At 41.0% G+C, this 15,686-nt stretch overlaps 1 protein-coding gene across 1 annotated transcript in view; it reads left to right on the top strand.

Moving 5' to 3' along the window:
* Positions 1-15,686, top strand: part of ryr3 (ryanodine receptor 3) — a gene marked incomplete at its 5' end in the record, with an annotated part of 124,643 nt that overhangs the window by 58,010 nt on the left and 50,947 nt on the right. The window contains 10 exon segments of the mRNA XM_079643761.1: positions 1,397-1,559; positions 3,310-3,396; positions 3,500-3,726; positions 4,315-4,527; positions 5,291-5,900; positions 6,380-6,580; positions 10,833-10,935; positions 12,246-12,380; positions 14,985-15,258; positions 15,472-15,586. Of these exon segments, the coding sequence (XP_079499887.1) occupies positions 1,397-1,559; positions 3,310-3,396; positions 3,500-3,726; positions 4,315-4,527; positions 5,291-5,900; positions 6,380-6,580; positions 10,833-10,935; positions 12,246-12,380; positions 14,985-15,258; positions 15,472-15,586 (2,128 nt within the window).

Below are 15,686 nucleotides of genomic sequence, written 5' to 3'. Positions count from 1 at the left end.
GCTTCGGTTTGAATCCTCTGCTGTGCTGAGGCCTTAAGGACCCTGTGTGAATTTTCTTTTTAGATATTAATCATTTAAACTACATTTGTGTTTTTTTGACAATACCTTTTCAGTCATTTGCAACACACAACCCCCTTCACATGTTACTATAATACTCAAAGGTGGGGTACGTAATTTTGGAGAAACCAGCTCGAGTGCGCTAGAATTTGAAAATACACAACCGAACAAATCTGCCACTTCCTTACAGAGCCCCTCCTCCAACACACACGAACGTGCACATGACCAATGAGGGCACGAGATAAGTTTGTGCACAGATGGAAGGCTGACAGGCAGGTAGGCCATCCAGTTATTTTAGCCGGGCCGGCTCAGATGATTGGTCGTGCTTTTTACAGTACTACGGCTTCCACAGATTTTTTGTGAAAGCACTTCAGATATTCATTGCTATCGGGATGTTAAGAGCATTCCATGGAATATAACAAAAAGTGTATCTCGAGCCGGTTTCTCAAACTTACCTACCCCACCTTTAAAGATGAAGAAACATTTTTTGTTATATTCCATGGAATGCTCTTAACATCCCGATAGCAATGAATATATGAAATGCTTTGACAATAAATACATAACAAAATGTCATCTGTGGAAGCCATGGCGCTGTAAAAAGCACGACCAATCATCTGAGCCGGCCCGGCTAAAGTAACTGGATGGCCTACCTGCCTGTCAGCCTTCTATCTGTGCACAAACTTATCTCATGCCCTCATTGGTCATGTGCGCGTTTGTGTGTGTTGGAGGAGGGGCTCTGTAAGGAAGTCTGAAGGAAGGGGCAGATTGTTTCCGGTTGTGTACTTTCAAAATTCTAGCACACTCGAGCTGGTTTCTCCATTCTTACCTACCCTACCTTTAAGTCTAAATTAAACTTACAATTAATAAAGTTGATCCATGATAACACTGTAGGGCTTTGTGTTGCATGATAACTTTTAAAAGATTAAACATAATTTGTTCGGAAAGAGAGTCATAGTTATATCAATAGTTGTGAGTGAATGCAGTTCTGGCTATTGCAAGAAAAGGCACAAGTATGTTGGACATTAACTTCATCCAAAGTATTTCATAACCTCTGTCAAATAGCAAATGAATGATGATTAACAAACATTTATGATTGTAACTAAGTTGCCATACTGATCTAAAATATGACTTTTTAATGGCACAGTATCTTTAGCTGAAAAGAGCTCTGTGTGTAACAGATTGAATATGAATGGGACGAAAGTCAACACAGAGTGATGAATGTGAGATAATGAAAATATAATGTGCACAAAATAGTTATTTTTCATTTGTTGCCCTGTGGTTGGTAATATTGAAATGGGTTTGTGCTTGCTAAGCGTGTCTCCTGCTGTTGTGGCTGCAGTGTGCAGAGGAGTAACTGCTACATCGTGTGTGGAGCGGACGCCATCGACCCGTCCTCCTCCAGCCGCTCCAACTCTGACCTGGAGATCGGCTGTCAGATCGACCTGGCCACTGGCCTCGTCTCCTTCACTGCCAACGGCAAGGAGCTGTCCACATCATATCAGGTAGTTAAAGATGATGGCACAGTCTTATGGGGGACCTTATATCATTCAGTATGTGCACTTTAATATTATTTTTCCAGAAGTATATATACAGTCTTTCTCCTCTGTGTTTCTAAGAGTTGGAATGCTGTTTAATTGTCTTTTCAATCTGGAGAAAACATATTTAAATGTTGTTAAAATTCTGCATACTACTTCTCAACACTATTACATTCGGAGATTGGGAACTTTTGAGTGTTTTGTTTAAAATCTTTGTCACTCAGGCATAATTGTATCGCCTGCACACACACATTTAAAACAAACACTCTCCCCTCTTTCTTCCCTTTGGGTGATTCGAACACATTTGCACTGCAGTAAATTAGCCCTGCAGAAAGGCTGTTAGGAAAATACACCATTAAATTCTCATTGGTTTTCAATCCAAGAGTCTCCCTAAGGAGAGACATCTGCTCAGTAATCCTCGCCTCGCCTCGCTCATCTCCCAGTTCAACAAATGAAATCGAATACCTGACTAGACGACAAAATGATGCCTTTAGATGATCTATCTCCCAAGTTTTCTTCACTTCTGTATCTCTGTTATTGTCTTTTTTCTTTCTTCATGAATTTCAAATAGATATAAAAGAAGGAAGCCTTCTGAGGGATTCCAGGGGCTTAAACTTGATTCAAAGCTTTCCGTCTTGTTATGCTTTCAGTTGTTTTAGCTCCTTTTGTATTTGTCTTTTGTCGTAAATGGCTGTCATCAGTTCACCAATGGATAGTTATTCAACTTCCATTCAGAACTCCAGCTAAGCCCTGAGCTTAGAGGCGAAAAAGCCTTGTGAAATGTGTTGGATTTGAAACCAGAACAGACACTAGAAGGAGCACAATGCTGAGCGTAGATTCCACTTATACGTTACTTCAGAGCTGAGCTTCAACAGTCACTTTAAAACAGTTACTAAATCAGCCTACTACTGTATCACCTAAAGAACATATCTACTGTAGGATTAAAAGACTAATGTCACAGCAGGATTTGGAAAAACGTGTCCATGCTTTAATCTTCAGTAGACTGGACTACTGTAATGGTGTCTTCACAGGTCTCACTAAAAAATCCATTAGAAAGCTGCAGCTGATTCAGAACGCTGCTGCTCGAGTCCTCACTGACACTAAGAAAGTGGATCACATCACTCCTGTTCTGAAGCCTTTACACTGGCTTCCTGTGTGTCAAAGAATAGATTTCAAAATACTGCTGCTGGTTTATAAAGCTGTGAATGGTTTAGGCCCAAAATACATTTCCGATCTCCTGCTAAATTATGAACCATCCAGATCTCTCAGGTCTTCAGGGACTGGTCAGCTTTCTGTCCCCAGAGTCAGAATTAAACATGGAGAAGCAGCGTTCAGTTATTATGCTCCAAATATCTGGAACAAACTCCCAGAAACCTGCCGGTCCGCTGCAACTCTGACTACTTTGAAATCCAGGCTGAAGACTTTTCTTTTTGCTTTTAATTGATATATTCATATCTTAAACTGCACTGTAACTTTGATTATCTTTGCTTTTAGATGAGTGTTTCGAGATATCATTTTATAATATGTTTCTTAATGCTCTTAATTTCTTTCATTTTTGTAAAGCACTTTGAATTGCCTCGTGTTGAAAGGTGCTATATAAAAAGAAACTTGCCTTGCCTTCAGAGCTGACTTTGTTTCAATTCAATGTCTTGATAAATCCCATGAATCGAAATGATTAAATCTCTGATGTTAATGACTGAGCTTTGTTTTGTTTCAGGTGGAGCCAAACACCAAGCTGTTCCCAGCTGTGTTCGTACGCCCCACCAGTGCAAACCTCTTCCAGTTTGAATTTGTCAAGATCAAGGTGTGTATCCGAAAGCACCTGTTCCATTCATTCGTTAACATTGTTTACCTTTTATCAAATATTCTCCCTGTATATGATTTCCGTCTTCTCCCTCTGCTCCCAGGATGCAATGCCGCTCTCGTCTGCCATATTTAAGAGCGAGAGCAGGAACCCGGTGCCGCAGTGCCCGCCGCGCCTGGATGTGCAGACCATCGTGGCCGTGCTGTGGAGCCGCATGCCGAACACCTTCCTCAGGGTGGAGGCGGCTCGGGTCAGCGAGAGGCACGGCTGGGTGGTGCAGTGTCTGGAGCCGCTGGAGATGATGGCCGTGCATATTCCTGAGGAGAACAGGTGTGCAGCATGGATGCCATGTTGCCTTAGAACATAAGCTGTAATCACCTTCTTCTGCTGCAGATGCTGTGTATACAATGTTATGAAGTACTTACATTATCTAGGAAAAGGAAACTGAAAAGTGGTGGGGACTTTTGAAAGGCATTAATAATGAAATGCAGTTCTTTTGAATACCTTGATAATCACACTTTGAAACACTATAATAATACATACATTCTGCCTCAATCAAATGGCATTGTGTTGTTAGTATTAGGAGCACATTTCCCATAAACTCTCATGTTGTCAGTTGCAGATTTGAAATCCCACCTATGTCACTCAGTAATGTATAGTGTGTTTAATGCTTTCCTTTCATGGTCTGGTTGTTCACTGAACGTTCCCTGTCTCAAAGGTTATGTGGTTTTGATTTGGTGATTATATTGATGCTAAAAGTAAAATAATAAAACAACTTCAGTCTTTTAGATTAGTAGGTGCAGTTACAAGCACTTTGCCACCATGTTGGGCATGAATTCATCTTGGTGTTGGGTAATATGCAGTTTAAATAGTATAAATATTTCTCCATTAACCCATTCGTTTCCTTCTTTCTTCCAGGTGTTTGGACATCCTGGAGTTATCGGAGCTTGAAGACCTGAGAAAGTTCCACTACCACACTCTGAAGCTGTACAGTGCCCTCTGTGCGCTGGGAAACACCCGCGTTGCTCACGCCCTCTGCAGCCACTTGGACCAATCACAGCTCCTCTACACCATCGACAACCAGTACCTGTCTGGCATGCTGAGGGAGGGCTTCTACAATGTCCTCATCAGGTGTGGTGTTTGCAGTTGTTTTAAATATAACATTATAATCATTTTTCCTGCAGTTTGGGAAATTAAATAGTTTTGTCTGCATTTAAACAATAAGAGAAGAAATCGTTTGAAATATTTGTATTAATAAGAGATATACCGTAAATGATGAACGATGCTAGTATTATGAATTATCACAACATCAACTCCAGCACACTTTACTCAAATGTGTCTAAGCTGCACACAAGACCACAAAATAAATTATTCATAATTAATCTCAATTATACCTCGATGTCATCATGTATAATCCCGCCTCTCATTTCCTCACATAATGTCACAGTCAATTCTCAGCTGAACCGCAGATGCACATAATTAGTATAAATCCTACATTATAAATGTCCCCTGATACTTTCAAGACAAAGTGCTTTCTTCCATTATCACCAAACAAACATCATTAAAAGAGGGTGTTAACATCCCCGTGGCTGGAGACTTTTGTTTTCAAAACTATTATTATGAACCACATTGTGTTTGTGAACTCGGTGTCTCTGTAATTTGTCACATAATTGCTGACTTACTGGTATTGATCAACAGCCCTGTCACCTCCCACAGATGCATTATTGTAATTCTGTGCTGTGGGGTTATACAAATCTTAGTAATTGCACATTTATACCACTTAGGGAGCTTATTTTTAGAACTACAATACTAAATGGTTATTTCCTGATAAGCATAATGGCCTACGCCTCCAGATGTGTATGATGATTGAACTCGTTATTTTTCTCGTTGCCAGCATCCATCTTGAAACGGCAAAGGAGGCTCGCCTAATGATGAACAACGAGTTCATCATCCCTGTTACCGCGGAGACTCGCTCCATCAAACTGTTCCCTGACGAGTCCAAGCGGCACTCGCTGCCTGGCGTGGACCTGAGCACCTCTCTCAAACCTCGAGTTAACTTCTCGCCCGTCGGCATCATCAACACGAGGCGCCAGCAGTACCTGTACAGCCCGGAGATCCCTCTGGGCAGCCTGAAGGAGAAGGCCATCAGCATGCTCACCGAGGCAGTGCAGGGCGGAGGAACGCACATCCGAGACCCGGTGGGCGGCAGCGTGGAGTACCAGTTCGTCCCCATCCTGAAGCTGACAGGAACGCTGTTAACCATGGGAGTCCTGACCAGCGAGGAGGTGAGGATCATCCTCCTCCTGATCGCTCCCAACGTGTTCGGAGAGGCCAAGGAGGGCGAGGACGCCAAGGGGGACGAGGTGGCCGTGGCGGGGCAGAAAGAGGAAGTGAGCAAGAACGAGGAGAAGGCTGTGGAGGCGGGAGAGGACGAGACTAAAGACAGCAAACCGCTCATCAAAGGTCTGCTGGCGAAGTCTCTGCCCGAGCCCGTCAAACGCCAGGTGATGATAAACAGAGTGAAAACATGCACAACACATTTCAGCCATTCAATTGGACATCGTTACATATAACCATAAGTCCATCGATTCATATTCTAAGATTTCATTCGATTGAAACCCCCCCCATCTTATTTGCTTCACTTATTCCTCTTTTATAAGGAATCCAGTGGCTTTATGAGTTATATCTCCCAGAGAAGTGACTGCGTGAGTGCTACAGGAAGGCAGTGCTTGAATACTAATGCTCCTATCAATGACAAAGAGTCAAAGCTTTATTCCGTGCATTATGAAAATGGGCGCAGATAATTTCTTGGAGATTCAATAATATGTGAGTTTTCTTCCTGTTTAACAGAAAAAAGTCAGTTTATATGAAGATCCTGTTTAAAAAAGCACATCAACCGTTTCAGAGACAGTTAGAAAGAGACACTGGAACTTCTCGATGTACTCTAGATTGCCATCCTCGCTGAATAACGTCTCCTTTCCAGATGTGCGAGCTGCTGCACTACTTCTGTGACTGTGAGCTGAAGCACCGCATCGAGTCCATCGTGTCCTTCTCAGACGACTTCGTGTCCAAGCTGCAGTACAACCAGAAGTTCCGCTACAACGAGCTGATGCTGGCGTTCGAAATGTCCGCCGCCGTCACTGCCAAGAAGACCAAAGAGTTTCGTTCACCCCCACATGAGCAGGTACCATACTGCAGTGGAAACAACAAACTAGGAGAACAGTTTACAACCTGTTTGAGATGTGATTTATGTTCAAGGTGGTTCGAGGTATTAAAGGAACCAAACCCCCCAAAAATCACTCTGAGCCTTTGAGGTGAAAATAATCAATAACCTCGACTGGGACAGAGAACTAGACCGGAGCACAGGGTTTTGTTGTTTCCTAGGATGCCTTTTCGTTGTCTCCTAACTTTTCTCTCCCCCCCTCTAGCAGGAAAAAAGTAATTACCATATGGGAGAGATGATAGCGACAGAATAGCAGCTAGCTGTAAGGCGAAAGCTAAGTTTCTGGAATATATAACACCTTTATACGACGAAATGCAGAGAGCTTTTCCTGGCAGCGGTGTGCTTATTCAGCATTATATGAACCCATTTGGCAGCGGCTTGAATGCAACGGACGTTCAATTACAAGTAAAAGATCCCCCCCCCCCAGCTTTAACTTTATTTCCAGCTGGTTTTCCCAAAGGGTACATTGGGCCATGTGAGGCTAAATTGAACTTTGAGTGAGTTGACCGTGCATCGAAAGTTAAACAGCTGACATTTAAGAGTCCAAAATAGTTTTTGCGGCAATTTGCATTACACTTCGTCGAAGTTTAATGCAGCACTCGTTCATTGTGTGGGAAACTTTAAAAACAACATCTCTTTTTCAAATTGGACTTGAAATTGAATGCAATGTTCCGAACAGGTTTCAATAAACCAAAAATAGTATTAAGTGTAACAACACAAAATGTTACCTTATAAGAAATACCTGTTTACCAACTTTGGTGCTGTCTGTGCTATCTGAAACTATCAGACCAAAATAATCTCCTGAGGGTTTGTACTGATACTGATAGCAGATGTTGAAGCAATCTGCCTTTTTCTCGTCTAAGAGGTCAGACTCAGGTTTCCTTGTGCTTTGCCATCAGGGCAGTGGGCACTCTGGGGGCAGACACCTTTTATTTTTGATCCACATTCACTCACCAGTGAGTCGTGTAGTCCATAATTGGGATACAATATACGATAGATTTTTGTAATGGATAACCATTAAATGGGCCAATATAAATGTGTTTATCTCCACTTATGTTTTTATACCACGAGTAATGGAGATTAAGTGAATGACAAGCTCGCAATTATACTATCGTTGTAACTCTTTGAAGATGGAAACCCATACTTTTCAAAATCAATGTGACCATGTGATTGAGTATTTCCTCTTGCTGCTTATTGGTTAACTATGACACAGAGTAAAGCATTTCCTCTGATCTCAGTTCTCCCTTACGGCCCTGTTTTCAGTGTTCTTCAGCCCTGTGTGTAATACCTGTGTCAGCACACTGAAGAGCCAGGAGCTCAGATCTTTGTAGCTAATGAGCTGTCCCCGTTCAACATCCATATCTCTTTCGGTGTGTCTCAGAGTAGAAAGGAAGAGAGGGGTACAACATTATTCTTCCTGCCCATTAGCAAGAAAGTACCAGCCGTCTCTGTTCTGTTTGTGTTCGGATCCTTTGCTCTTGTGCTGAGAAGAGTCCCTGCAACACAGCAGTGAGATCTGCACCACTGCAAAGCTTTCATGTTCTACTAATTGCTCTTTCTCTGAGCCGTACACCCTTAATCACAGCCCTACAGCTACCCTCTGATCTCTGAGGAATAAGTAGAGTCCCAGCTAGAAATGTTTGGTTCTAAAAACATTCTGAGAATGTTACATTCATTGTTCTAGGAATGTTTTCAGCGCAAAGTTTTCTTTTGGTTCCCAGAACGTTCTTCTGAAAGGTAGGATAACGTTCTCTAAAAACATTCTTAAAATGTTTGGTGATAACATTGTTAGAACATTATGCCCTACTGTTCTTAAAGCGTTTTCAGCGGGAAGTTTTTGTTTGGTTCCCAGAATGTTCTTCTGAAAGGTAGTATAACATTCTCTAAAAACATTCTTTAAATGTTTGGTGATAACCTTCCTAAAATGTTTTTGATAACATTGTTAGAACATTATGCCCTACTATTCTTAAAACGTTTTCAGCAGAAGCTTTTATCTTGGTTCCCAGAATGTTCTTCTGAAAGGTAGGATAACATTCTCTAAAAACATTCTTAAAACATTATGCCCTACTGTTCTTAAAATGTTTTCAGCTGCAAGTTAGATTTTTTTATGTTGCCAGAATGTTATTATTTTAGAGAAGGATAACATGCTTTATGTTTAAAACATTATGCAAATGTTCTGTGGTAACAGTTTATTAAAATATGTTACATTTTATATATAATATATATTTTATAAGACATAATATTCCTGTAATTTTTCAACTCAAAATTCCTGGGCAAGTGGACTGACCACTGTGTTCATTAGGATGATTATGATAGTTTACTTAACTATTGAAATTTGACTATTAACACATGTAAAAGGATGACTCGGAATCAGCTGGTGAAAGTAACATTTGTTTATTAGAAAAATGGGAGCTGGGAGTGGAGGTTGGTTACGGCAGCAGTGAGAAACAGTTGTTCCAGGGTGGAAAGGCCCAGCTGGTCTTGGGAGTGTGGAAGGCCTTGGATTCCTCCTGGGAGGGACACAAAAATAAGTGTAAGGCAAAAGCAGGCAAAGTTGTCAAAGAATACGCTGGCAAAAAGCTAGAGCGGCACGCAACAAACCGTTCAAGGCAACAATCCGGCAGGGAATGAGTGCGGGCTGCAGGCTTTCATAGTGTGGCTGACGAGCAGGTTGCAGGTGTGGTTGATTGGAGATTGCTCCCAGCCGTGTAGAGCAGACCAGCAGGCAGAGAGAGAGACACACACACAGTAGAAAGAAACACATCCAAACACTAACAGGGATTTCAGGGACGGGCAGTGATAGTCGGTCCGTTCTTCGATATGTCTGTCTTTGGTTTTCTAAGTGTTACTCGATCCGTATCACAATAGAGATATGTGCATAAACAACAAAAACACTTGGGGTATAATGTTCAAACAAATCACCAAACATTTTAAGAATGTTTTAGAGAACGTTATCCTACCTTTCAGAAGTACATTCTTGGAACCAAAATAAAACTTCTAGATGAAACCATTCCTAGAACAATGAATGGTAACAAACAACCAACAATTTCTAGCTGGGAACTCAGACATGCCTACGCAAACATGCAATATCATGAATTACGTGCTTGTTTTTTTTTAAAAAAGGAAAATGTGGTGACGATCAGATTGTTTTTAAACATCCTTTTCAAACAAATGCAACAAGTTTGTTTTTTTAAAGCGCACTGCAAATAAATCTGACGTTGACCATGACCCTGTTAATATTTTGCATCACAGGAACATTTTATACAAAAAGAATAACCTCCTGAAAACATTATCCAAATGTTGCTTTCAAAATGTTCTTCTTTGGTTATCATGTAACATTGAGGGAACGTTTCATAAAGAACATCTTTAATGTGTTACCCCAACAACGTCCAAAACACGTCCTTAGAATGTTTCAGGCAAAACGTTCCACCTTTGTTAACATATCACATTAAAGGAACATTTTATAAAACACTTTCTGTCATCTCAGGCCTCAATAACCTCCTCGAAACATCCTCTGAATGTTGCAGTTAAAACGTTATGTCTTAGTTAGCCTTAAACCTTCTAGGAACATTATTTGAAAAAATAAACATCCTAAAAAGGTTCTCTGAACATCAGATTAAAACGTTTCTTTAAAACCTTATTAGAACCTGTAGGTAACGTTAGCCAAAGTTGTGAGAACGTTCCCCGCTAGCTGGGGTAGTGGTCAGCAGCAGGTGTATACTCTAGGCAAAGACTGCTGTATGTTCCTTCCATGGTTTATTAAAAAGCCCTGCCAGGAATAGACATCAGAAAAGCCTAAACTGGACTTTGCATTTGCCTTAGCCCGGGGAAGCAGCTCATGTATATTTAGTCTGTTTTATAGTTAGCTTGTGACATACAGCAAACATAGCAGTTAGAATAATTAACCATTTAAGCAATTAGTAAATCATCTCATATGTGTATACTTTTCAAAAAACCTTCATACTATTCCTCACGTCATTGATCAGACAGATACTATTTGAAGTTTCTGCCTCTCTCACTGTAGGAGACTACGCAGGTTTCTGCTATTGAGTTATGGCTCCGAATATTAATGGTGCTTCTCTCTGTGTGTGCCATCATTCTTTATGCCTTTTTCTCCCTCCTCCTCATCCCTCCTGCTATCTAAAATATGTTTATATTCCATTCCCAACACTCTCCTTTTAACCTTATTGATATGTGTGTCTTTTTCCTGCAGATCAATATCCTGCTGAATTTCAGTGCAGGGGAGGACTGCCCCTGTCCGGAGGAGATCCAGGAAGAGCTCAACATCTTCCATGAAGAATTGCGACTGCACTGTGGTAGAGTCCCACTGCGAGCTCGGTTTTATACTTTACAAATATTGTTGATGTTGATTAATATATGTTAATATTCTGTATGAGAATAATGTAATACATTGCAGCCCATGCATGGCATAAAGGACTTCTGGAGAGGCTAATTTGCAGGCTTTTAAGAAATGATATACACATAATAAAACTGTCTAATACAGGCACATAAACTATATTCCTGCCAAAGAGAATTAACCGAATATTGTTTTGCTGTTTTGCAATTTCCATAAACTGCTTAGTGAGTTATATTTTTAAATCATTTAACTGACTAGGCAAATTCTCATTTTATTTATTAGAAACTGAAGATATCTTCTCACACAAAGTGATTCTTCTTGATTCTTGACTTAAATAACAAGACACAGTGAGTGATTTTTGTGTTGTACTGTATGAAGTGGCGGCGCCAGGGTATGGCTGGGGTAGGCTACAGCCATACCAAGAAATGCCTTAGCCCCACCATGAAAAATGATGTTAAAGTCAGCAAATTCAATTAAATAATAAGCAAAATGTTGAGAACAGGGCTTGCGAAAATATACGGGTCGTGTCCACAGCACACAAACTGATCCTGCTGTTACAACAAGTGCACGTTACTGATGCAATATGGTTGAGACCATTCGGGTTTATGATCGAAGAGGGGTGCAAGGAATAGTCTAAGTAGTGGGGGAGTTTTGTACACTAACGGTGTGTATATTCTCTCGCGTTATAATATCAGCGCGGCCGCGGTCAGATCAAAATGCCTCAGAATGCAATTTGAACAGACCTACAGCCAATCAGAGCAAAGAAACGTTGGGTCTGCGTCATGCCTTACTGATTGAGATCAGTCGGAACTGCCATTCAGTATCCCCATTGGATCTTCAACGTGTGCTATCATACGTCACGTTCACATTGATCCCTTTTTATTTACTACAAGACAAATGTGCCGTTTTATTTCATACAGTTCAATTTTGATTGAGACAGGGAAATAATCTAAACCTCACAGCGTTTTTCACTGTCAAGAGGGGCGATATAGCGTGTATGTAATTACATTGCAAATACTGACTTGAGCCCCACCACTGCATGGGTTAGCCCTACCATAGATTACCCAACACAAATACTCTGCAGCCGCCACTGATTATGCCTGGTGTGAAATGGAGGCTACCAGTCACATGTGGTTGGCATGATCTAGTATTGGCACCACAATCAACACCACCATATGGCGTCTTAACATACTAGATTGAGCCACTTTTCTAATAGTTGTGACTGAAGGCCAGAACAACTCACTGACAGAAATGTGTTTCCCCTTGCAGGAATTCCCATAGAGGAGGAAGAGGAAGAGCAGGACACTTCGATAAAAGGCCGTCTGCTCGCTTTGCTCTACAAGATCAAAGGTCCGCCCCAGAAACCTGAGGCAGAACCCACTGAGCAGGAGCAGGCCGCTCCCAGTAAGTCACTCTAAACTACAAAAAAGCACAGCTGTTTTTTTTTTTTCAATCTACCGTAAATCTAAAAGATTAGGAGCCAGATGCAGAGACAAATTAACATCTGAAGTATTCAGTAATTGCTTGATGCTTTACAAATGAGCTGTCCAACACACTATCCTGTTCAACTCATTCCAATAGCATTCAGATGTGGTAAAGCTAACTACAAACACACATTTTTACAATCTTTTCAACTAACATTGGTGGATACTTGGATTCTTATTGCATAGGATGATACAGGTAGCAATTTCTCAATTCAACTTTTATCTCAGGGCTACACAGCTTGGACGGGATTGAACCGTTGTTGCATAATCTTGCCACTGATGGTATCGAGAGCCTCAATGTGGTTTGATGGAAAAGCAGCAAACCGTAACGCATTTTAAATCTTTCTTTGGTGTTCCACATTTTTCATTACATTGCTATTGGAAAGCCTTGAAATGGGTACAGATGTATCCATCATAAATCACACAGCACACACATACAGTACTGCCTGGGTTCTGGTTTAACACGTCTTCAGCTTGGACCTGGGGTCAATGGTTTCAATATTCCCTTCTGCTGCCCTTTACTGAAAGCATGGCTATGTTCTGTTTCCAATAATGGAGGACTAATGGACATCTACACCGCAGGACTCTGCTTTAAATTGTAATGCCTTACTCCAACCTCCCACACCTAGCCTGCATTATTGAAAAGTTTCAGAGAAGCGGACCGATGATGTGATTCAGGATGATTGAGCGAGATTACACCAGATTTAGATCATATAGAAGTAGATATATTAAATGATGATTGCTTAAACAAGTTACTCCTTTTCCAACCAATTCTACATTTTAAAAGATATATATATTAATGTCTAATATGTACATTTAGTATCAGCTTCCTAGTGTATAATCTGAGGAACAGGAAAATCCATCGAACCACTTTTTCTTTGGGATTACAATTATTACTGCTCGGCCATCATTCAATGTTACATGACGCAGCATCTACAATCAACAGAACAGCACAGCCAGTGTTTTGTCTTTGCTAAAACCACATTTTGGAGTAGCTATGAAACATTTTTATAGATAGCTCCATATTGACTGTTTGTGGTCATTTACAGATTAGCTTGAAGTCAGGATCGTTTTTTGTGTTAGTGAAGACTCCCATGGTAGTCAGTGTTTGAGATAACGCAGAGCAGGTGTGAATTGAGGTGAGACATTCACCTTCAGGGCAGCACTCTCTCTCTCTCTCTCTCTCTCTCTCTCTCTCTCTCTCTCTCTCTCTCTCTCTCTCTCTCTCTCTCTCTCTCTCTCTCTCTCTCTCTCTCTCTCTGTATCCGTCTCTCATTGGGATTCTGCTTGAATCTGACCCTTTATTTGCCACACAGATGTTAAGACTGTTTGACTCAAACACCAAAAGTTCAGCGATAGCTTTGGAATTACAATGTTATCATTCAGACGGTTAGCCCCAGCCTCTTTGTGCATCGCTGCAGTTCACTGAGTTCCTCTGTCAGTGTGCCAAGTTCAACTTAATTGCCATTAACACACATTTTTAGGAAAGTAAACACAAAGCATTTGTTGTTGATTGTTTTTCAGACACAGGCTGTCACTAGGGTCCCATAAGAACTTAATTGTATCTCTCGAATCAAATTCTTATTCCTCTTTCCAAGGCTGGCATCCCAATCCCCTGTGTGAGCATCTGTTTTCCCAGGTGTCATCGGCCACTATTGGTGCCTTGTTTTATTTTATTGATGTTGTTGTTGTGTGAGATTAAAGATTCATGAGACCTTAAAACTCAGTGTCAAAGGATCGCCCAGCCTTAACAATTTGTTTCTTGTGTTTTCTCCCCTAGTGTTTAATCTTCAACTGTCTCTTTATATCTATCTCGTGTTCTATCTTTAAATGCACGAGGTAGAGACATGTCATTGTTTCAAAAAAGAAAAGCCTTTCTCAGGTGCCTTGGGAACAGAGCCCACAGCTGTTTCTTAAAAGTCCTTGGAAACGGTCAAATACATTTTCTTCCAGAGTGTGAAAAGTTTGGAGAATAAGCCAATTATAGGGGCTATAAAGTCAATGATACCCTAACCTTTTATACTTCGACTAACTCCAGGAATACAAGTTTGAGGGGAGGCGTTGCTATTTCACTGATGAGTGATGGACTTAACTGTGGGTTGAACAACGCGTTTCCCTCTTACCAATGTGTTGAAATGATGCAGTGCGTGATGGCACCTGGAGCAGATCTTAGATAAGATTTTAGACTCGGCATTTTGACTTTTCATGTCAGTATTTTCTAACAACATGAAATGCTAAGAGTTGGAAAAGTGGTGGTTTGATCATCACCTCACTAAACTATCAGCCACAGATACACGATCTTTACTTTGCCAGTTTCATCCGACAGGCCATAAGACTGTTAAACACCTGACCTTTTGAATGAACATCCATAACATTCATCTGTTTGTTACTTATATATATATATAAATATTCCAATTACTTCCAATTTCTATGATATTCTATTTTTTATTTGATTTACTTGAATTATAATCTGTTTCATTGTGTTGCACTGTATTAATGGTGTGGATGTTCTCACGTCCCCCAGCCAACCTGAAGGAGCTGATCTCTCAGACCATAACCAGCTGGGCTCAAGAGTCTCACATCCAGGACCCAGAGCTGGTCCGAGTGATGTTCAGCCTGCTCAGGAGGCAGTACGACGGCATCGGGGAGCTGCTCCGGACCATGAGGAAGTCCTACACCATCAGTGCCGCCTCCGTGCAGGATGCTATCAACCTGTTGGTGTCTCTGGGTCAAATCAGGTCTCTGCTGTCAGTACGCATGGGCAAAGAAGAGGAGAAACTCATGATTGATGGACTTGGGTAAGAAAACATATTTTGAATAATGCAGTGACTTCTCTCCCTCCCAAGTTTTTTTAACGAGTTGTGAAACATATCGTTATTCAATAGTTGTCATCACAAAATTGAACACATTGTTGCTTAGTTTTGGAAAACTGTTTTCGATAAGCTATGATATAGATTGCCTCAGGACGTTTGACTGTTGACCTTCACAAATGACTTTCTTGTCTGTCATAGTGACATCATGAACAACAAAGTATTCTACCAACATCCCAACCTGATGCGAGTGCTGGGCATGCACGAGACCGTCATGGAGGTCATGGTCAACGTGCTGGGAGGAGACAAGTTGCAGGTACGAATCATGACCCCACAAGGATTTTGTGAATGAACTGTAATCACTTCAAAACAGTGCTATCAACCAGTCGAAGTGATTCAAAAAAAAATTCGACAAA

Source organism: Notothenia rossii (assembly GCF_949606895.1).
Source record: "Notothenia rossii genome assembly, chromosome: 8".
Classification (NCBI taxonomy): domain Eukaryota; kingdom Metazoa; phylum Chordata; class Actinopteri; order Perciformes; family Nototheniidae; genus Notothenia; species Notothenia rossii.
The sequence above is the reverse complement of the archived record's forward strand: the minus strand, read 5'-3'. Positions and strand labels throughout refer to the sequence as shown.